At 41.3% G+C, this 22,061-nt stretch overlaps 1 protein-coding gene across 2 annotated transcripts in view; it reads right to left on the minus strand.

Annotated features, from left to right (window-relative positions):
* Window positions 1-7,526: 7,526 nt before the first annotated feature.
* Window positions 7,527-22,061, minus strand: part of LOC144683834 (tyrosine-protein kinase TXK-like) — a 73,750-nt gene continuing 59,215 nt past the window's right edge. For both annotated transcript variants that reach the window (XM_078547328.1, XM_078547319.1), the window contains exons 13-15: window positions 19,497-19,615; window positions 14,685-14,842; window positions 7,527-8,813 (exon numbers count right to left, since the gene is read on the minus strand). In XM_078547328.1, the coding sequence (XP_078403454.1) occupies window positions 8,739-8,813; window positions 14,685-14,842; window positions 19,497-19,615 (352 nt within the window). In that variant the 3' untranslated portion in view covers window positions 7,527-8,738. The remainder of the gene's footprint in view (window positions 8,814-14,684; window positions 14,843-19,496; window positions 19,616-22,061) is intronic.

Consider the following 22,061-nt stretch of genomic DNA (forward strand, 5'->3'; position numbering starts at 1 on the left):
GAGTTTGCAAGTTCAAAATGAGTATATGTATTCAGTTCAGACAGTGTCCTGTTGGCTGATCTGCATTGCAGATTTAGATTACCTTCTCCCAGTGTAAGCGCAGGGTTTCCAATGGTGGCCCCAACACCTCACATTTAAAATTCTCACCCATGTGTTTGCACTGTAACTCCTGCCGCTGACAGGAAAGGGGTCAGGAATGGTTGCACATGGGGACTTGGCCCACACAGCGGCTGCTGGCACATGCGCAGCTAATCATGAGGTTGTGCGAAATAGGAGCAGAAGTAGGCTATTTAGCCCATTCAAGCCTGCTCTGCCATTCAATAAGATCATGATCCTGGTGCATTTTGGTTCATTGCTGCTACAGAACATCAAATCCCTCTTCACGTTTCTTCTTTATTGCGGAGATAAACCTTTTGAATTTGCAATGCATCAGACATATCCAAAATGATTTGATGAATTTTTTGAATCAGTTGGAAAGGCTCTAGTGCAGGCAATTCCCAGCTAGCTCAGTTGGTAGTTAATGGGGCCCTTAGTCCTAAAGTCATGTTCTTCAGCCCCACATTGGGTAATATTTTTTTAAATTTAACATTGTTTATTTATTTTTATTCAAAACACTGAAAATTGTGGTGAATAAGGACCCCTGTCACAGGTACAAGAACTATCAAGAGTGAACAATGGCTTCCTGGGAGAGCCCAGCTAACAAATAATACATTCATTTGTAGAAAATAGAAAAAGTTAATAAGTAATGCAAGATGGAGTAAGCCCATACATTTTGATGCTTCTCAAAGTCTTTTTGAAAGCATCTGCAAAAAGTCCTATTAAAAAAAACCATACCCTGATTTATTTCTGATAAGGATTTGAATAATAATGACTGACAAATGGATTTTAGGGAACAGTCAATCCTAACATAATTCTGTTTTAATTTACTCCTTAATACCAGGTTTCAGTTTGCTTTTCAAAACTTAATTTAGGATGTCTGTCCAGTTGCAAATGATGAAATGAGTTATAAGATGCCGGTTGTGCTCAAAGGCAACTCTCACAGGCTGACACACTGCGACTAACACTGTTATGTGTGTGTGTGTGTGCAGGAAGTGCTCCCCCTAGTGTTGTGGCACAAATAAACGAAGCTTTGTATTTAATACCTCCATTGCGTCACCCTTCCTTACCCGTCATCTTCTTCAGTGTTAAAACATTTCCCCTGATATCTCCTTTCTTTCGCCTTCTGCCTCTTGCACAAGTCCACAGTTATATTATTCCAATATGATTTAGGAACTATATTGTCATGCATATATATATACATGTGTGTCCAAAGTGCCGCATCGCTCACTACTGCACAACAGTCAGTGTACCAAAGTGACAATGTATCATTCTGCAGCACATGGTGAGATCTGGAAATATACATTTGATGAAATCTCCAGCATTTGTGTAAAATAGTGATTATTTCAGGCTTCTTGAAACCATAAGACATAACATCCAAATTTCACAATAGTTTATAACCTGTGCCTTCATCCACCCATTCCCCACCCAAAATCTTGCAACTACCTCTCCATTAAGAACCCATCTTAAAACTCATATTTCAGCCAAGAATTGAGTCATTGCCTCCTTATGTCTCCTTCTTTGGCTTCTTACACCCATATAAAACATCTTGGGGTGTTGGGATGCGCAAGTTGGTTTTGTTGATTCAAGTCAAAATAACTTGATTCAAATATTAACTGAGGACTTTAGTACCGAAGACCACCCAGATTCACTGCCGAGACTACGGACAGTGTGAATTCACTAAAATGACTCATGTTGCGGTTTCCTTTGTGCTGTAAAAGAGGTACAAATTTTCATTGGGTGCTGATATTGTTCCTGCTTGGTGTGAATATCCAGGTCAACTCCAAACTCAGTAAGTTTGAAATGTGAATGGAATAAGTTGCTCAGCATTGTTAATATGTCACTGTATAATGCAAGGCAACTGTACAAACTTTCAGCTCAAGTATAATTAGGGTTATACTGCTTTTACGAACAGTATGTTCCAGACTGGCAGTTGTTAACCCATCAATACTGAAAACTATGCACCAGAATGACAATTCCCTTCTCTAACCATATTGCTTTCCTACAAGTCTTGGGCCTTGCATGCAAGACATAAATCAATGATTAGAAAATAAATGTAATATGTGTTGAATATTTCTACCCATTACATTCTAGAAAATGACTTGGTCATTATAGTCACAAAGAAATTTCAATGACTGAATTTTCCACACTTAGTAACAGAAACTTGAGGAGTAATTTTATGAATGTACACTCCCAATGTAGATCTCCACTCAATACAAATGAATATTGGGAATTTGGGTGCTTGTTCCCTCATATTTTCCACTCATTCATCTTAATAGATGTAATATCTTGCAGGGTGCACACAATGATAAGTACTTCTGGAAGACAATGTCCTGCACTATGTGCATCCATTCAGAAAATCAAACCTTACCATCCTTTAATCAAGCAATTTTGATTGTACATTATAGAAATTCTATCACCCATCCTTCAGGGTCACTGTGGCTCAATGGTAGCACTCTTGCCTCAGGTCATAAGTTTTTGCTCTCCTCCAGGATTTGAGTACAGAATCTAGAGAGGGCATAGCATTTTCCAATCTTTCAGATGAGATGTTAAGCTGCTGTTATGTCTACCTGCTAGCTGTATGTAAAAAAAATGCCTTCAGTTTCCCTGATGTCCTGGCTGACTTATATCTCTCCACCCAAAGCAGATTAACTATTACTTATTCCATTGTTGTTTGTGGGATATTGCTGTGCTCAAATTGAGTGGCATATTTCTCTACAAAAACAGCAGTGACTTCACTTCCAAGAGAATGAATTTGCTGTGAAGTGTTTTGGGATGTCCTGAGTTTGTGAAATGTGCTACATTAATGCAAGTTCTTTTCTTCTCAGCAGATATTGATCCAGGTCCTTTTCAAGGGATTAGGTGTGCTCTCTGCCAACAGCTGCTGAATGTCATGAGGTAGATTTTCATTTCTTGTATTTCATTGTAAATAATTGCCTGGCCAGAAGACACAGCAGAATGCCAGGCAAAGTGAATCACATGCCTGTAACAGAGCATACCAAATTTTTAGTCGCTTAAATGAGCAGAAATTGGGGCCGCCATGGGGCCTTAACCTCCCTGCCTAAATTTCCTTCATGTGTTTCACCCAGGCAATTATTTGTGCTGAAGTATAATAAAAGGAAAATCTGTCCAAGAGGAAAAAAGTAGTCTACATACTTCAAAGAAAACACAATTATAATTGATCACACTTTCACTGATTCATAGTTAAAAAAGTAAAATTTCCACTTGACCTTTAATTAGAACTAAAGGGAGAATTTGAGATCCATTAGTTGCCTTTGCCCTCTTGCTCTTTCTCCAGTTTATCTTTTGTCTGCCGCTCCCCCCCCGCCCCGCTTTTTTTCTGTCTACCTTCCCCCTCAATTCCTTTTTACACAAACCAACTGACAGGAAATATACCTTGAACTGGCAGAGAAACCAGTGTCACATCTGCACAGGAAACCAGAGGTTTACACCTACTCATTTCTCATTTAAACTCTTAAGGTCACAGTGTACCACATGCACATTTAATATTTTTAAATTGCACCACTAAATTGCCAAAGGTTATGGTGGTGCAAAACGCATGAGTTCCTTACAGCCTATCTTTATAGGGTTATTATATTTGATCCACGCCATGTTCTCATTTTATGAAGACTTATGCTGAAGTAAGTGCTATTGGCATTTCCTTTTACAGTTCCTTACTCAGCTCCTAGATTTCTCTTACTTTATAATCATCTCTCCATTTTAACCTGACTAAAATGGAGGCACTGGATAAACGGAGGTGGTTTCACCTTTTGGTAATTCTTTGTTTTTTTTCCTGTTTCAGGTTTTCTGTTTTAATTGAAGGAAAGGAGTGGAATCCATTACACCTGTCCAAATATCTTCTTTCAATAATCCTATGGACACCCGCAATGTGGTCGGTTGTTTAAGGTTGTACAAAAGCACCTGAGGATGACTGGCCTTCCAATATCTGGCACTCTCTGAAAGAAGGATCTTTCTTCAAGTCAGCGTATCCCTCTTAACAGGATAGTTGGGATGTGGAAGCCACCACATGGAGATCCTTGACACAAACACTCATTAACATTTGATGGCACAAGGTATTGGAACTTCACTGCCCTGCTCTATCTTGAAGACTTTGTACACTCTCATTTTCTGCATAAGTCCAATATGAAGTTCATGCATTAAAGCATTATTACTTTTGAACCTTTGTTCAGTAAAATTCCATGTTATTGTCAGCATAAGGCATCCATCTTGTATGATGAGCTTCATCAGTGGTCTTATGTGTACTCAAGTTTCGAAACTTAGCAGAACTGTTACCTTGCTGCAGTTTGCATGATTTAAAATTGATGTAAACAATGGCAGATGGAAATCTGGGCTTCAGGTTTAAAATACCTTAACTTTTATTTTGGATAGAGTCATAGGGGAGAATTTTCTCCCCGTCGGGGGGTTGGGCGGGATTGGGATCCCAGCTGATTCTGGTGCGCGCCCGCTGAACTGAAGATCGGAATGATGCGCACGCCCAACGTCACCACGTGTCATTTTACGCGTCCGCTAGCAGGTCCCGCCCCACTCGCCGACCCGAAGACTCTGGCCATAGAATCATTGATCTGGATATTAGCGAGGAGCTGAGTTCCATGTGCTGGGGGTAGGGTGGGGAGACACTATGGTTAATGCGGGAAACCTGAAGGAATGGATTTCAATTAGGCACAACCAACATGATTTTGTGAAAGGGAAATCGAGTTTGACAAATTTATTTGCGTTCTCTGAGGATGTAACAAGAAAGGTGGATAGAGGGCAACCAGTAGATGTAGTGTATTTGGATTTCTAAAAGGCATTCAATAAGGTGCCACTTAAAAGGTTACTGCACAAGATAAGAGCTCATGGTGTTGGGGTGGCGGAGGGTGATATATTAACATGGATAGAGGATTGGCTAACTAACAGGACACAAAGTAGGGATAAGTGGGTCATTTCAAGTTGGCAACCTGTAACTAGTGGAGTGCCATAGAGATCAGTGCTGGGACCTCAACTATTTACGATCTACATAAATGACTTGGATGAAGGGACCAACTGCATTGTGGCCAAATTTGCTGATGATACAAAGATAGGTAGGAATGCTGTGAGGAGGATATGAAGAGTCTGTAAAGCGATATAGATAGATTAAGGGAGTGGGCAAAAATTTGGCAGATTTGAGTATAATGTGAAGTTGCCCACTTTGGCAGGAAGAATAGAAAACCAGAATGTTACTTAAATTGAGAAAGACTGCAAAATGCAGTAGTCCAAAGAGATCAGGGTATCCTTGTACATAAATTACAAGAAGTTAGTATGGAGTTACAGCAAATAGTTAGGGAGACAAATGAAATGTTGGCCTTTATTACAAAGGGAATGGAGTTTAAAAATAGGGAAGTCTTGCTACAACTTTTCAGGGCGTTGATGTGGCTGCACCTAGAGTACTCTGCACAATTTTGGTCTCCTTTCTTAAAGAGGGAAATACCTTCATGAGAGGTGATCTTATTGAAACATATAAGGTTCTGAAGGAGCCTGATAGGGTGGATGTTGGGGCAATGTCCCCCCTGGTGGGGAAATCAAGATCTAGGGGGCACAGTTTAAAAAAAGGTCTCCCATTTAAGACGGAGATGAGCAGGATATTTTTCTGGATTGTTGGTCTTTGGAATTCTCTTCCACAGAGAGGAGTGCAGGCTGGGTCATTTAAAATATTCAAGTTTGAGTTAGACAGCTTTCTGATCTACCAAGGAATCAAGGGTTATGGGGAACAGGCAGGAAAATGGAGTCAAGGCCACAATCAGATCAACCATGATCTTATTGAATGGCAGAGGTAGCTCGATGGGCCTACTCCTGCTCTTATTTCTTATGATCGTATGATCTTATTTCCTGAATGCCCTGCAGTTTTTAACTCCTTTACATTTTTCTCCATTGGTTTCCTGCCCACAGACAGCTTTATTAACTAGAGGCCTGTTCGGTGGGGAAGCCACCACAAGCTCACAGCCAAGGAGATCATGTAGACCAATCATGGTCGGATGTCCTGATTGCGGAGAGTATTCTGATGGTAGGGTAAGTTTCCAATCTCAGGGTGTGGGTTCAGTGGCGGTTGGGGGGGTGGTGTGTGATGTTGGTAAGAGAGTGACCTGATGGTGGGGTGGGGTTGGAAGGAGAGGCCTTACTGGGTTGTTTGTTGGGCCTGAATGAAATACCTTGGTCCAAAGAGTGCTCAAAAGGCAATTATTTCAAGGATTCAGCCCTTCTCATCTCCTTACACCTGTTGGGTTTCCCAAGGTTTGGAAAAATCAGTTGAAATGAACTAAAATAGAATTACTGTCATATTGAAACTGCCTGCCTTCAGTATATACCCTTTAAACATGAAAAAAACAAGCTGCAGCTGACAGTTAGTGAAATAAAAACAAACATGTGCTGCTGGAATGCACTGATTTCCAGATCATTTGATGTAGGTTTGAAAAGACCAGTACCACCTGACTCTGCAATTTCGATAGACTTCATTGCTGACATTTCCCAAGGGCTGTTATTATAGCTGAGCCCATAATGAATGCCTGGCTGACTCTCAAAAGCTCAAAAACCTCATCTCAGTGGGGGAGGGAAGGGTTCACATTATGATTGACAGTTTTCTGAAACAACTAAAGAATTAGCAATTGTTGATGTGGTTACTGAATAGAAGATTATTTGTTTTTATAACAGATTGACCACTTGAGGGGATTTAAAATCTTTGAATGGGTTCCAAGAATGAGAGGGTTTTTTTTCTGTATCAAGAGTGTATGAGTGAGAGCTCTCTTGGAGTGTTAGAAGCTTTTTTTTTCATCTCCACATGGCTCCTGATGGCTGCCCATAGTAGATACTTGGTGAGTGGCTATTGGGCAGCATTTAGGTATGAGGTGAAATGGAGGTGGCATGGGGGGTGGGTAGGGAGTATGAGGGGTGAGAGCTATAGGGCCTAATAGCCTTTTATAAAACTGGGTTGAAGTCTCATAGAACCAAAGCTGGCCTTCTAACCAGCCTGCCTTGGCACTCACCCACCTCCATGATCACCTCTGAACTGCTTCTGAAGGCAGCAGGCCAGATTTGATCATGCCCCCGTCCACCTGGAGTGAAAATTGTGCATGTATGGGGTATTTCCATAAAGCTGGGTCTGCCAAGTCAGGTGATTTCCTCACTCGAGCTTCCTGGCTCCTTGAATATCGAGTCTGATCTGTACAAATAATACCGAATTAACGAAAATAGCAATGTTTGGTTATACTTTTAGCAAATGTCTACATGCAAATATTTATAGTCCTTTCATGATATGACATTTATATATATGTGTATATATTGCATATATATATAATGTTGATTGCAAGCTGGCATTTAATGTTAAACCCTATTAGCTCCACACGCCACCACCCTGAAACACCCATCCCCCACTCTCCACCAGCAACACATAGAAAATATTGGTGCATTGTCAAAATTTATTTGAACAAATTAATTTAGGACCAGCCTTCATTACCTACACTTTTTTTTTGAACAGAATAAAAATCTTTTTAGAATTTCTTACAGTTTTTCTAAACTTTCATTATTACATAAAAATTGTAAATATCGCACTGAAGACATACCTCAGACAAAGTAAATTATATACAGAAGTACAAAAAATGTATAATACAAAGGTTTGTTCTAGAATGGATACAGAGGTTAAAAAAACAGTGTAAGCTCACAGATCATGTCATAATAAAGGTGGGGAAGCTGTTAAGATGAATTATTACCTGTGACTATAAATGTAGAACAAGTTCACCTCAACCCCAAAATGTTCACAGGTCATTGAACAGAAAAAAATACTAATACTATTATGCATTAACCCCAATTCAACTTATTGCCTTGTCTAAAAGATTCCCTTTCAAATAATGAATGTTTGAAAGCTCCTCTATGACCCATTGCACAAAGTTTATTGCTGTTGATTCTGATAACTACTCATAATTGCATCACTTTCCTATATGTTGCCCAGAACAGTGCAAGGCTGAACAGCTAATGGCCCTACATTACCAAATGATATATTCTGCAGTATTGGTTTTAATGCTATGCTTTCTGTTGCTTTTTTATTTATGATTTTATAGTTAAAATAGTTAATGGTAATTTTGTTAAACTTAATAAACTTCATAAAGTTTAACTTTACCTGCATACCCTCTATTGAATATGTGACAGATTTTGACCCTTAATAAAACTAAAGTTTAGTTGCTGTGATAACTTTAAATAATCACCTTCATAACCACAGCAACATATATTTAAATAATTGTAATGCATACTATCAGCACAAAGAAATGTGACAATAAGAATGCCAATGTTAATATCATTTACAGATATTCCCTGAACCACGATTGCCACAAACCTCCACTACACTTTTTGCAGTATTATAAACAAAACTCATACATTTTGTCATATTGTTGCCCTACATCCTTTCTTGAAAATTTGTCTAATATTGCACTTAAATACTGAGCAATCTGATGCAGTGAAGAAAGGGACATCATTCCGGACATTTGGTGCACATCCTTTTTTGTTGGATTCTGTTGCCTGGTAAACATGAATAGACAAAACACCTGCACAGAATTTTTTCTGAGTGTCCTCAATACACTATCACTCCACAGCCAAGATTTTGAACATGGAAAAGTCGCTCACTTATATCCATTCACTGTGACCTCATTGATTAAGTCCAACAATTCACGAAAACTAGGGCGCCCATCTGGTTTCTGAAAAATGGTAAAAAAAAATGACAGTGATCATCTGCGCAGGAACTGTCCATGAGTATACTGTGTCCCCAATCTTATCTAAAATCTCTCAGACTATGACAATATTCGGAGAAGGCTGAATAGCTTCCTGCCACTCTGCAAAGGGCACCTGTGGATAGTCTATACACTATCTGAACAATCAAGAGAGCCAATGTGCTGGCAAAACAGATAAGTAGGAAAGTGACGGATCATTTAAACTCGGGGGCAGGGAACATAAAAGAAACCAGAAGGGCAAGTAGAAAGGTAGAAATGGATCTGATTAACATACAAAAGCAGAAACGGCATGAGCTGAGCAAAATTTCCAGTGTATCCAGGAATGTCTCAAAAACTGTCCTTCATGTTATAGGGGTTGTCTTATGAGGAAAGGTTGAGCAGTTTGGGCCTAAACTCATTGGACTTTAGAAGAATGAGAGGTAATCTCATTGAAAGATAAGATTCTGAAGGGCTTGACAGGATAGATGCTGAGAGGATGTTTCCTCGCGTGGGGAAATCTAGAACTAAGGTGCACAGTTTAAAAATAAGGGGTTGCCCAGTTAAATGGAGATGGAGGAATTTCTTCTCTCAGAGCGTTGTTCATCTTTGGAAGTCTCTTTGATTGAGAGCAGTGGAAGCTGGGTAATTGAATATTTTCAAGGCTGAGTTAGACAGATTTTTTGATCTGGGTTAAGGGTTATGGTGGCCTGGGAGGAAAGTGGTGTTTAGGCCACAGTCAGATCGGCCACAATCTAATTGAAAGGTGGAGTAGGCCTGATGGGCCAAATGGCCTATTCCTGGCTCCTATTTCTTATGACCTTATGACACAAGTCTAAAACACACCTGTCCACCTGAAGTGCAATTTCATGGAGGACCTAAGAGGACTGAGATCCCAGTGGATCTGGGTTGCATCCCAAAATGTAATGCCTAATCTTGCACAATGGAATTAATCTGTGGATCCAATCCAATACTACCCCCCGCCTACTCCACCCACTGTCTCAGCCGGCTGGAATTTCATACTTTAATGTATAATTCAGGTATGGGTGATAACTAGGATTAGGGCACACTATATACTCAATAAATGATCTCAACAACTAAGATGGCCTTTGAATTGTATGTGACAATGGAATTTCCCTTAAACGTTCTTTACAATGTTTCAAACTTAATTTTAATGTTACTATAAAGCAATATCAGTTTAAAATGTCAATGTCAGCTCTCTTCTAACTTTAAAATAGCACTGGGGAAAAATGCATGTACACAATTCCATTGTGCTTGTATAGAGAACAACATGGCGGTCGGAAATAGAGTTTGAGGCTGCCAACAACTAATTGTTTCACTGCTCAACCTGTGAAAATATTCCAGCATTCATATAGCACCTTTCACGATCTCAGGTTGTCTTAAAACATTTTACGAGCAATGAAGTACTTTTGAACTACAGTCACTGTTATAAAGTAGGAAATGCACAGCCAATTTGCACATACCAAGCTCCCACAAAGAACTAGGTGATAATGATCAGATAATCTGTTTTTAGGTTTTGGATAAGGGATAAATATTGGATCAAGATAAATACTGCCATGGTTCTTTTATATCTTTTTGTATTCTGTGATTCAATACCCCATCCCAATCTGTAGGGACAAGGTCATTTTCGTGGCTAGGGGGTGGGAAACCTGTAATGGTGCTTCGTTGGTGACCCCTTCGATCCACTAATGGGAATTTCAAAGCAGCACTAGGCCATTAGCCAAGAAGAGACCTTGGAAAGTCTTTGCATTGTAATTTTCAGTGGAGGAGGCTGCTTGTTTAAATCTCAAACAATGCTTGGCAGTTAACTGTCAATCACAAACACTGGTGCATTCTCCATGGCAATGCCACTTGCCAACCACTCTCTTCACATACAGTACCCTCTTCATATACAGAACTTGAGTATGTTTTTTCCCCCTATATTGGTATTTTTGCGATGTGTCCTGATGAATGCGACATTAAAAGCTTAGACATGCCTCTGTACTACCAAACGACTAGGAAGCAGATTAATGATCCACTGATGCGCCTTTAAAGAGGCACTTTGATTAAGCTAGAGTCCAGATGAAACCTGATTGTTCTTCAAATCCCAGCCCCCCTCGTGAAAATCTTCTCTTTGACCCTACCCAAACCTAGGAATTCCAGAGCCATAATTTAATTATTTGCTACATTAAACTTACAAATAGACATGCAGGGACAATAATGACCTGAATGGAGTCTATATCATAGAATCATGGGGCAGAATTCTCTCTTCGGCATGCAGGGGCGGGCATTGCACGCCAATGCGTAAAATGATGTGCGGTGACGTCGGGTGTGCGTCCTGACGTTACCGTGCACCATTCAGATGTTCTGTTCAGCAGGCACGCACCGGAGTTAGCTGTGTGCCCGCCAAACTGTCAAAGGCCTGTTGAGGCCATTAATAAATCAATTGAACTAATTATCAATGCTGCCTGTCCAACCTGTCTTTTTCCTGTTGCCCCTCAACTTTTTTTCTTTACAGATGCTTACCCAATTCCCTTTTGAAAGTCCTGATCGTATCCAACTTCTCCACACTCTCAGGTAGAGCATTCCAGCTCCTAAACTCTTGCTGGATAAATAAGTTTTTCTCCATTTCGGTGCTGGTTCTTTTGCCAATTACTTTAAATCAGTGTCCCCTGATTTCTGACCCTTCCACCAATGGGAACAGTGGGAACAGTTTCCTTCTATCAAGTCTGCTTAGACCCCCACCACCGCCTCACCCTATCCACGTGATATTGAACACTTCTATCAAATCACCCCTCAACCTTCTCAGCTCTGAGGAGAATAACCCCAGCTTCTCCAATCTAACCATGTAACTGAAGTCCCACAACCCAGGAACCATTCTCATGAATCTTTTCTGCATTCTCTCTAAAGCCTTCACAGTCTTCCTAAAGTGTGGCCTAGAATTGGACACAAGACACCAGGTGAAGCCGAACTAATGTTGCATAAAGGCTCATCATAACTGCCTTGCTCTCGTACTCTATGCCTTGTTTTACAAAACTCAGGATTCAGTTGGCCTTTATAACCACTTTCTCAACCAACCCTGCCACCTTCAATGATTTATGCACAATGACCCCCAGGTCTCTCTGTTCCTGGATCCTATTTAGAATCATATCCTTTATTTTGCATTGTCTTTCCTCATTCTTCCTACCAAAATGTACACTTCACACTTTTCTGCATTCAATTTCTTCTGTCATTTGTCACCCCATTCCACCAGCCTGTCTGTGTCCTCTTGAAGACTATCACTATCTTCCTCATAGTTAAAAATACTTCCAAGTTTTGTGTCATCTGAAAATTTTGAAATTTGCCCTGCACATGCATGCCTAGATCAATAATACATATCAAGAAAAGCAGTGGTCCTAGTACTGCCCCCGGGAAACTGCACTTTATACCGTCCTCCAGTCCAAAAAAACGACCATTCACTACTTCTATCCGTTTTCTGTCACTAGACCAACTTCATATCCATGCTGCCATTGTCCCTTTTTTACCATGGGCTTCAACTTTTCTGGCAAGTCTATTATGTGGCACTTAATCAAATTCCTTTTGCAAGTCCCTATAGTGCACATTAATTGCATTTCCCCCATCAACCACCTTCATTGTCTCATCAAAAAACTCAAACAAGTTGGTTAAATAAGATGTGCCTTTAACAAATTCATGCTGGCTTTCCCTAATTAATCCACACTTGGCCAAGTGAGTTAGTTTTGACCTGGATTATTGTCTCTAAAAGCTTTCCCACCACCAAGGTTAAACCGACTGGATGGTAGTTGCTGAATTTATCCTTACACCATTTTTTTGAACAAGTGTGTAACATTTGCAGTTCTCCAGTCCTCTGGCACCAACCTTGTATCTAAAGAGGATTGGAAGATTATTGTCAGTACTACAGCAGCTCAAGAAGGCAGCTCACCATCACCTTCTCAAGGGCAACTAGGGATGGGCAATAAATGCTGGCCCAGCCAGCAAAGCCCATGTCCTGTGAATGAAAAAAAAACTTCTGCAATTTCCACCCTAGCTTCCGTCAGCATCCTTGGATACAACCTATCTGGATCTTGTGACTTATTAACTTTAAGCATAGCTAACCTTTCCAATAACCTCCTCTTTATTAATCTTTAGCCCACGCAGTACTTCAACTACCTCTGCTCTCACTATGACTTTGGTAGCATCTTCTTTCTTGGTAAAGACAGAATGCAAAATTTCAGCCATGACTTCTGCCTCGATGCATAGATCCCCTCTTTTTGTCCCTAATTGGCCCACCCCTCCATTCACTAACTTTTAAACTAACCTAAACCATATGATACTATGATCACCGTTTCCTAAGAGTTCCTGATTAACACTTGATCCACTTGACCCACATCATTCCCCACAACCAGAGCCAGCAATGCTTCCTTCCTCATTGGGCTAGAAACATAATCACAAAAATTCTCCTGAACCTACTCTAGAAACTCTTGCTCCTCTCTGCCCTTTACACTATTACTATCCCAGTCTATATTAGGATACTTAAAGTCCACCAAATAACTATTATATAGTTTTTACACCTTTATCATTTCCCTCAGACTTGCTCCTCTATATCTTTCCTACTAATTGATGAACTGCAGATTACACCCAATAGTGTAATAGTATCTATTGTTTCTTAACTCTAAGCAAATAGATTCAGTCCTTGACCCCTCCAGGGCATCCTCTATCTCCAACGCTGTAATATTCTCCTTAATCATTACAGTCACCACTCCTCCTTTCTTTCCATCCCTATCTTCCCTGAACAGCTAGTATCCAGAAATATTTAGTGCCCAGCCCTGTTCTTTATTGCCGCAACATCATATTCTCATGTGGCTATCTGCACCTGTAGTTCAGCAACCTTATTTATCATGCTTCTTGCATTTACATACGCACATAGTGACCCTAATTTACACCTTCCTTCTTAGTCAGACCTCACCTACTACCTATTTCTTACACTGGTGCTATCTGCTTCTCCGAATCCTTTGTAACCTTGTTTATCTTTCCTCATGCCACATCCTGGTCCTCATTCCCCTGCCAAGTTGGTTCAAACACTCCCCAATAGCAATAGCAAACTGCCCTGTGAGGACAATGTTGCTGGCTCTGTTCAGGTACAACCCATCTGCACTGTAGATGGTCCCAATGTCCCAGCAATTTTAAGTCCTCCCTCCTCTATCATCTCCCCAGCCACACATTCATCCGCTCTATCTGTCTATTTTTATAGGTTAAGTTTTATATTCGTTACTGGGAGTAATCTGGAGATTATTACCTTTGAGATCCTGCTTGTAAGTAGTCAAATCTGTCTGCAGGATCTCACCCCTTTTTTTTACCTCTGAATGACTACTGGTTGTTCACCTCCTCCCTCCTGCATCTGCTCAGTGACATGCTTAACTCTGGTACCTGGGAGACAACATACCATCCTGGAAGCATCTCTGCGGCCACAGAAATGCCTATCCATTCCCCTTACTATTGAATCCTCTATCACTATTGCTTTTCCAATCTGCTTTCTGCCTCCACCATTCCCCTATACAGTTGAGTCACCCATGGTGTTGTGGATTTGCCCTAGTTGCACTCCCCAGATAAACCATCGCTCCCATCAGTATTCAGAACTGAATACTGGTTGGAGAGCAAGATACACTCATGGGACTCCTGCAATATCTGCCTGGTCCTTCTTGACTGCCTGGTGATTACACCTTCCCTCTCTGCTTGTGTTCCCTTAAGCTGCCTTGTGACCATATCCAAAAACATATTAGCCATAGAGCTCACAGCCTCACAAAGTGACGCCATGTTGTAACAAGGTGAAAATAGTATCTATAAATAGCTGCAGTTGCAACTAACCTCATGCCAGCAGCTGTACATGATTTGATACACCGTGGGTGAAGCAAGTGATGGTCGGTAGAGCCGTTCTCCTCGAGATATCTCATCGACAACCTCAGCATTTGATTTGTTCTCAAAGGGCATTCTACCCTCAGTAAAAACTTCCCACATCAAAACACCTGAAAGAAAAAATAAATTTAAACGTGGATCAGTAGGGATTTAAGCAAAAAAACTATTTTAATTCATCCCAATAGAATTAAAGTAGGAGAATGGGATGGGTGAAAATTCATCTGCACTTGGTGCTTTGCAGGCAGTGCGCACAGTAACTGGGAGGGTTAAAGCTGCCCAAAATTAGATCTCCTGAAGAAAGTTTTCCTGACATCAGTCCTAAATCCTTGATCACAGTGAAATAGCCTTAGCTTAACCTGAAGCAATGTCTGAGTTTCATCTCTTTTCTATGTCATTTAGTTTCTTTTTATTTGTTCTTTGGATGTCAGCATTGCTGGCTGGGTCAGCATTTATTCCCCATCCCTAGTTGCCTTTGAGAAGGTGGTGGTGAGCTCCCTTCTTGAACAGCTGCAGTCCATGTGCTGTAGGTACACCCACAGTGCAGTTAGGAAGGGAGTTCCAGGATTTTGACCCAGCGACAGTGAGGAACAACGATATATTTCCAAGTCAAGATGGTGAGTGATTTGGAGGGGAACTTCCAGGTGTTGGTGTTCCCATATGTTTGTTGCCCTTGTCCTTCTAGATGGTAGTGGTCATGAGTTTGGAAAGTGCTGTCTAAGGAGCCTTGGTGAATTCCTGCAGTGCATCTTGTAGATGGTGCACACTGCTGTTATTGTGCGTCAGTGGTGGAGGGAGTGAATGCTTGTGGATGGGGTGCCAATCAAGCGGGCTGCTTTGTCCTGGATGTTGTCAAGCTTCTTGAGTGTTATGGGAGCTGCACTCATCCAGGGAAGTGGGGAGTATTCCATCACACTCCTGACTTGTGCCTTGTAGATTGTGGACAGGCTTTGGGGAGTCAGGAGGTGAGTTACTTGTCGCAGGATTCCTAGTCTCTGACCCACTCTTGTAGCCACAGTATTTATATGGCTAGTCCAGTTCAGTTTCTGGTCAATAGTAACCCCCAGGATGTTGATAGTGGGGGATTCAGTGATGGCAATGTCATTGAACATCAAGGGGCGATGGTTAGTTTCTCTCTTGTTGGAGATGGTCATTGCCTGGCACTTGTGTGGTGTGAATGTTACTTGCCAGTTGTAAGCCCAAGTCTGGATATTGTCCAGGTCTTGCTGCATTTGGACATGGACTGCTTCAGTATCTGAGTGAATGGTACTGAACATTTTGCAAGCATCAGCGAACATCCCCACTTCTGACCTTATGATGGAATGAAGGTCATTGATGAAGCAGTTGAAGATGGTTGGGCCTAGGACACCACCCTGAGGAACTCCTGCAGTGATGTCCTGGAGCTGAGATGACTGACCTCCAACAGCCACAATCATCTTCCTTTGTGCTAGATATATATACACTGCTGCCACTATGTGCCTGTGATGGAGGGAGTGAATATTTAAGGTGGTGAATGTGGGGCTAATCAAACGGGCTGCTTTGTCTTGGATGATGTTGAGCTTCTCGTGTGTTGTTGGAGCTACACTTATCCAGGCAAGTGGAGAGTATTCCATCACACTACTGAATTGTGTCTTGTAGTTGATAGACAAGATTCGGGCACTCAGGATGTTATTCCCAGCCTCTGACCTGCTGTTGTAGCCACAGTATTTATATGGCTAGTCCAGTTCAGTTTCTGGTCAGTGGCAACCCCCAGGATGTTGATAGTGGGGGATTCCGTGATGGTAATGCCATTGAATGTCAAGGGAGATGGTTAGGTTCTTTCATGTTGGAGGTTGTCATTATATGGCATTTGTGTGGTGCACATGTTACTTGCCACTTATCAGCCCAAGCCTTAATGTTGTCCAGGGCTTGCTGTATGCGGGAATGGATTGCTTTAGTATCTGAGGAAACGCAAATGGCAAGGAACAATGTGCAATCATCAGTAAACATCTCCACTTCTGATGTTATATTGAATGGAAGGTCACTGATGAAGCAGCTGAAGATGGTTGGGCCTGGACACTACCCTGAGGAACTCCTGCAGTGATGTTCTAAGACTGAGGTGAATGGCCCCCAACAACCTGAACCATCTTCCTTGGTGCTTGGCATGACTCCAAGCTGTGGAGTTTTTCCCCGATTCCCATCAACTTCAGTTTTGTAAGGGCTCCTTGGTGCCACACTCAGTAAAATGTTGCCTTGATCTCAGGCAGTCACTTACACCCCACCACTGGAATTTAGCTCTTTTGTCTATGTTTGGACCAAGGTTGCCATGAGGACTGGAACTGTGTCACTCTGGCAGAACCAAAATTGAACATTGATGAGCAGGCTATTGCTGAATAAGTGTCACAATAGCACTGTCGGACACATTCCATCACTTTGCTGATAATTGAGAGTAGACTGAAGAGGCAGTAATTAGCCTACGGATTTGTCCTGCTGTTTGTGGACAATTTTCCACATTATCAGGTAGATTCCAGTGTTGTAGCTGGACTGGATCAGGTTGGCTAAGGGCACGGCTAGCCCTGGAACACAATTCTTCAGTAATACAGGTGGAATATTGCCAGAGCTCATTGCCTTTGCTCTATCACATGTGGGGTGAATCGAACTGCCTAAAGGTTGGCATCTATGATGGTGCAGACATTAGGAGAAGGCTGAGATAGATCATCCACTCGATAGTACTGCCTGAAGATGGATGAAAATGCTTCAGCCTTGTCTTTTGCACTGTCGCCCTGGCCTCCCCTATTATTGAGGATGGGGATGTGTTTGGATATGTTTGCTTAGCTGCTTAATTGTCCACCACCATTCACAACTGGATGCTGCAGGACAGCAGAACTCTGATCTGATCCATTGGTTGTGGGATTGCTTAGCTTGGTCTATAGCATGCTGCTTGCATTGTCCTGCTGGCATGTAGTCTTTCATTGTAGCTTCACCAGGTTGGCACCTCATTTTTAACTATGCTTGGCGCTGCCCTGGCATGATCTCCTGCACTCCTCATTCAACCAGAGTTGATCCCCGGCTTGATGGTAATGGTAGAATGAGGGATATACCAGGCCATGATGTTACAGATAGTAGTTGAATACAATTCTGCTGCTGTTGATGGCCCACAGCACCTCATAGATGCCCAGTTTTAAGCTACTGGATCAGTTCTGAATCTATATGAGTCTATCCCATTTAGCCTGGTGGTAGTGTCACACAACACAACTTTAATATAATCCAGAATATAACATCCCAAAAGGATTGTCTTCTTTTGAGATTAAAGAAATCCAATTTCTCCTTCCAATCTACCCTCATAGCTTGGGTCCTATAACACGAGACAAGAAATTATATAAAAGCAAAACATCGTGGATTCTGGATATCTGAACTAAAGACAGAAAATGTTGGAAACATCAGAGGTCAAACAAAATCTGCGGAGCGAGAAATAGAGTTAATGATTTTCTTTCTCTGCAGATGCAGCCTGCCTTGTTGAGTGTTTCCAGCATTTTGTTTTTATTTTTTGTGAATATATGTAAGTTGTTAGTGTGGTAGAGACCAATCCTATGCCCCATTTGAATTATCTCCAAGGTTTAAATGTTTCTCTTGTCTTGATGATCAAGATAAAGGCTAAACTGAGAGTTATACAGCTTTCCCATGATGTCCTGCTGATTTGGCAATAGAGTTCAGCATTCTACTGCTTGGTTAATTGGTGCACCACAATATCTTAGTATTTTGACTGCCAAGTTCTAACATCAACAGATCACTTTCAAATGCTCCTTTAAGTATTTTGATAAGATACAGAAAAAGCATGCCAAATAATGTCACAGATGCACAGGTCCTACACTCAGTTCTGTTGAAGGGTCATGTGGACTCGAAACGTCGACTCTTTTCTTCTCCACCGATGCTGCCAGACTTGCTGAGTTTTTCCAGGTAATTCTGTTTTTGTTTTGGATTTCCAGCATCCGCAGTAGTTTTTTGTTTTTACATTCCATCTGGTGCTGTTCTCCCCATTACAAACTTGATTTATTTCCTTTTGTAGATCCCAGGTTTCCTTTAAATCGATCTTAAATTTTGGCCTTTATCCTTTAAATCGATCTTATCCCCCATAATAGCCACACAAGCTGGCCTACAAATTGGACCTTGTTTGTATTGAGCTTCTGGGCAACATTTTCTGTTGGAGGCATGCCAACTCATTGAGATTTTCCACCAGAAAGACAAAGCGATGGGGACAAGTGGCATGTCCATTGAAATGTAAATGCACATAGTGTAAAGGATTGAAAAGCATAGCAAGGTGTAATAATATGCACTAATAGTCAGTTGCACCTTAGCAACACGATGTTAGGAATACCTGTAAATCCCTAACATTCAAGGATCCTACGATCATAGTCACACGGCAGCAATGGGGGCATCTAAAAATGTAAGGGCTGCGGCCAATCAATTACATAGGCTAAGGAGGCATTTAAAATAATAAGAAAATAAAAAAGTCTTAACTTTGGGCCAGTCCTGAAGCCCCCAGCTATGCTACATAGATACTTAAGGACTGCTCCCAAGATTCCCCACCCATTCCAGTACAGTGACCAGTAGAAAAGAATAGGCATCAATTGACTGCTAAGCAATAGGGAAAGAAAATTATATTTCTACGCATTCATCACAAAACACTCAGAGCTTTATGTCTTACGTGCCAACCAGCCTTTAAAAATATTTAGTGCTCTGAAGAATTCTAATCCTACAAACATCTTGAATAAATAAGAAATATCTTACCAAATGACCAGACATCTGATTTGCTGCTGAATTTAGAAAAGTGGAAGACCTCAGGGGGTGACCATTTGACTGGAAACTTGGAACCTGTTGAGCTGGTGTACTCATCATCAAGGACATACCTAGAAAATGGACACCAGCGCGTTTTAAAGATGTTTAACTGACAAGAAAAATTGTTTGGAAAGGAAATCAATTACATATCAGATCAGGTTATATCTGAAACTCAAATTATTTTTTTTCAAATTACACTTCTTCAGTTGTGGTGTCTCTAAGTGCACAGTCCTGACACTTAATATGAAAATAATTCTTTTAGTTTAATACAGATTGAGCAAAATTATTAAGATGCAAAGCGAGTTACTAATGTCATTAATCTTGATATGTTGACTGCCAAGTGCTAACATCAACAAATATCTTTCAACTTCACCTTTAGCTATTTTGATAACATACAGAAACAACATGCCAAATAATGTCACCAATGTACAGATCTTACAACCATATTCACATAGTACATTTCATCTGGTGTTGTTCTACCCTTTACAGACTTGGGCCTGAATTTTTCCCGCCTCAGGTGGGCTCGGCTGGAGCAGGCAGGGGCGGTCGCGGAGTCGACTGTTGTGCATGATCGGCTCCGCGCCGCCATTTTACACGGGCATGCCAATTAAGGTGCGAGCGGTAGCACTCAGCACCACCTGTGCAGGTGTGGGGAGGAGGGAGAGTCGGGGCCAGCGCTCTTCCACGCGCATGCACGCGAAAGAGCGCTTCAATCTGCTGCTTCACATGTCACATGTCAAGGAGCTGCTTCACATGTCACATGTCAAGGAGCTGCTTCACATGTCACATGAGTTGGGACATGTTTTTATAGTTCAGAAATTTTTAAATTTAATTCATAAAAGCTTTAGGAAACCTCATCCTGTTCGTGGATGAGGTTTCCTAAAAAACGTAAAGGCCGCTTGGCATTTTCGCCTTCCCAGGGCAGCGTAAAGTTGACCTTAATTACTTCCTTAATGGCCTTAATAGGACTTCTAAATATCGGCGGGCATGCTGCCGACTCCAGTGCACGCACGTCAAATGAAACATCATGAGACAGTGCGATGACATCAGGACACATGCTCGACCACATCGTGCATCATTTTACATGCCGGCATGTCGGCCCACCCCCACATGACGACTGAAAAATCCTGGCCTTGATTTCTTTCCTTTTGGCAGTCCCAAATTCCCTTTAAATCAATCATATCCCCTGCACTAGCCAATGTTTTGGTAATTTGTCCAGGGTTTTCACTGACCTTCTGCCTAAGTTACTGTGGATAACTGGGAATTCAATGCCAGGATGTCTAATAAATGACTTTATTTTTGTACCTATGTACAAAACAGGCTATTGTTACCTCTACTGAAGGAAACAAAGTAGAATAAGTAGGTTTAAGAGACAATTTGATTTCTTTTTGGAGAAGGAATTGAAGAATGTGGTGAGTTGGTGGAGTTGAATCTACCAATGAAGTGTTGTTTCCAACTTGTTAAAATTCAGAGTAGAAGCAGTATGAGACATTATTGTACAAGCTCTTAAGGGACTTGCATCAAATTCTTTTGCTATTTTCAAATAGAACAATGTCTAGTTTATTTTCAATGATTATTTGTCTTCATTTATATTACACTGAGACATGTTTAACATGCTCATGTTAAGTATTTGTGTGACATTGCCCAACTCATCCTCATCAACTTATCTATGGCAGACAAATTGGAGCAGAAATTGTTCTGGCTTAACCAGACTCTGCCCACTCAAACAGAGAGATCCAAGGTAGGCATGAAATTGGACCGTAGGCCTCACCCAAATCTTTGAAGCATGCCATCACCTCCACAGATACCTTATCCCCTCGAGATAAATGAATTTCAGGTCACCTGCCTCAAAGGCAATGGCCATCAGGTAAGGTGCAGGGGAGGGTTGGAACAGGCAACAGGAGGTTAGGGGGAAAACTGTGGAGTTGGGAGATGGGGAGCACACCTGGACTCAATGCCTACCTTTCCATCACTGGTGCTGTGGCCACAGTGTGCACTATCTACAGCATGTACTCAACTCATGAAGGTTATTTTGACAGCACCTCTCAGTTCCACAAACTTTACTACAGGAAAGACAAGATCAACACCATCGTAATAACACCAGCACCCCCAAGATTGCCTCCAAGTAACATACAATCCTGACAGCTTCTTCATTGTAATTGTTTCAAGATCCTGGAATTTTCTATCTAAACACTTTTGTGGGACAAGGAGTTGGCAGCAGCTCAAGGAGAAGTTCGACCAGCACTTTCTCGTGTCATAAAGGAATGCACAATAAATATGGCTTTGCCGGAACAAGAACAAGTAAAAACTATTCTAGGCTCTTGTTCCTCTATTGTTATGTTATCTGGTACAGAAGTCACTTTCTTTCACAAAATCAGCAACTGCGCAGTTGTTATTTTCTACTAAATGTTAGTAGACCAGAGCTGATCAGGTTACTCTTTTGAGGTGGCATTATCATTAAGCTTACAAATCTTATTACTTAACAATAATTTGTAGTTTGCTTTTGGCACTGATGTT

This window comes from Cetorhinus maximus, chromosome 1, assembly GCF_964194155.1.
Source record: "Cetorhinus maximus chromosome 1, sCetMax3.hap1.1, whole genome shotgun sequence".
Lineage (NCBI taxonomy): Eukaryota > Metazoa > Chordata > Chondrichthyes > Lamniformes > Cetorhinidae > Cetorhinus > Cetorhinus maximus.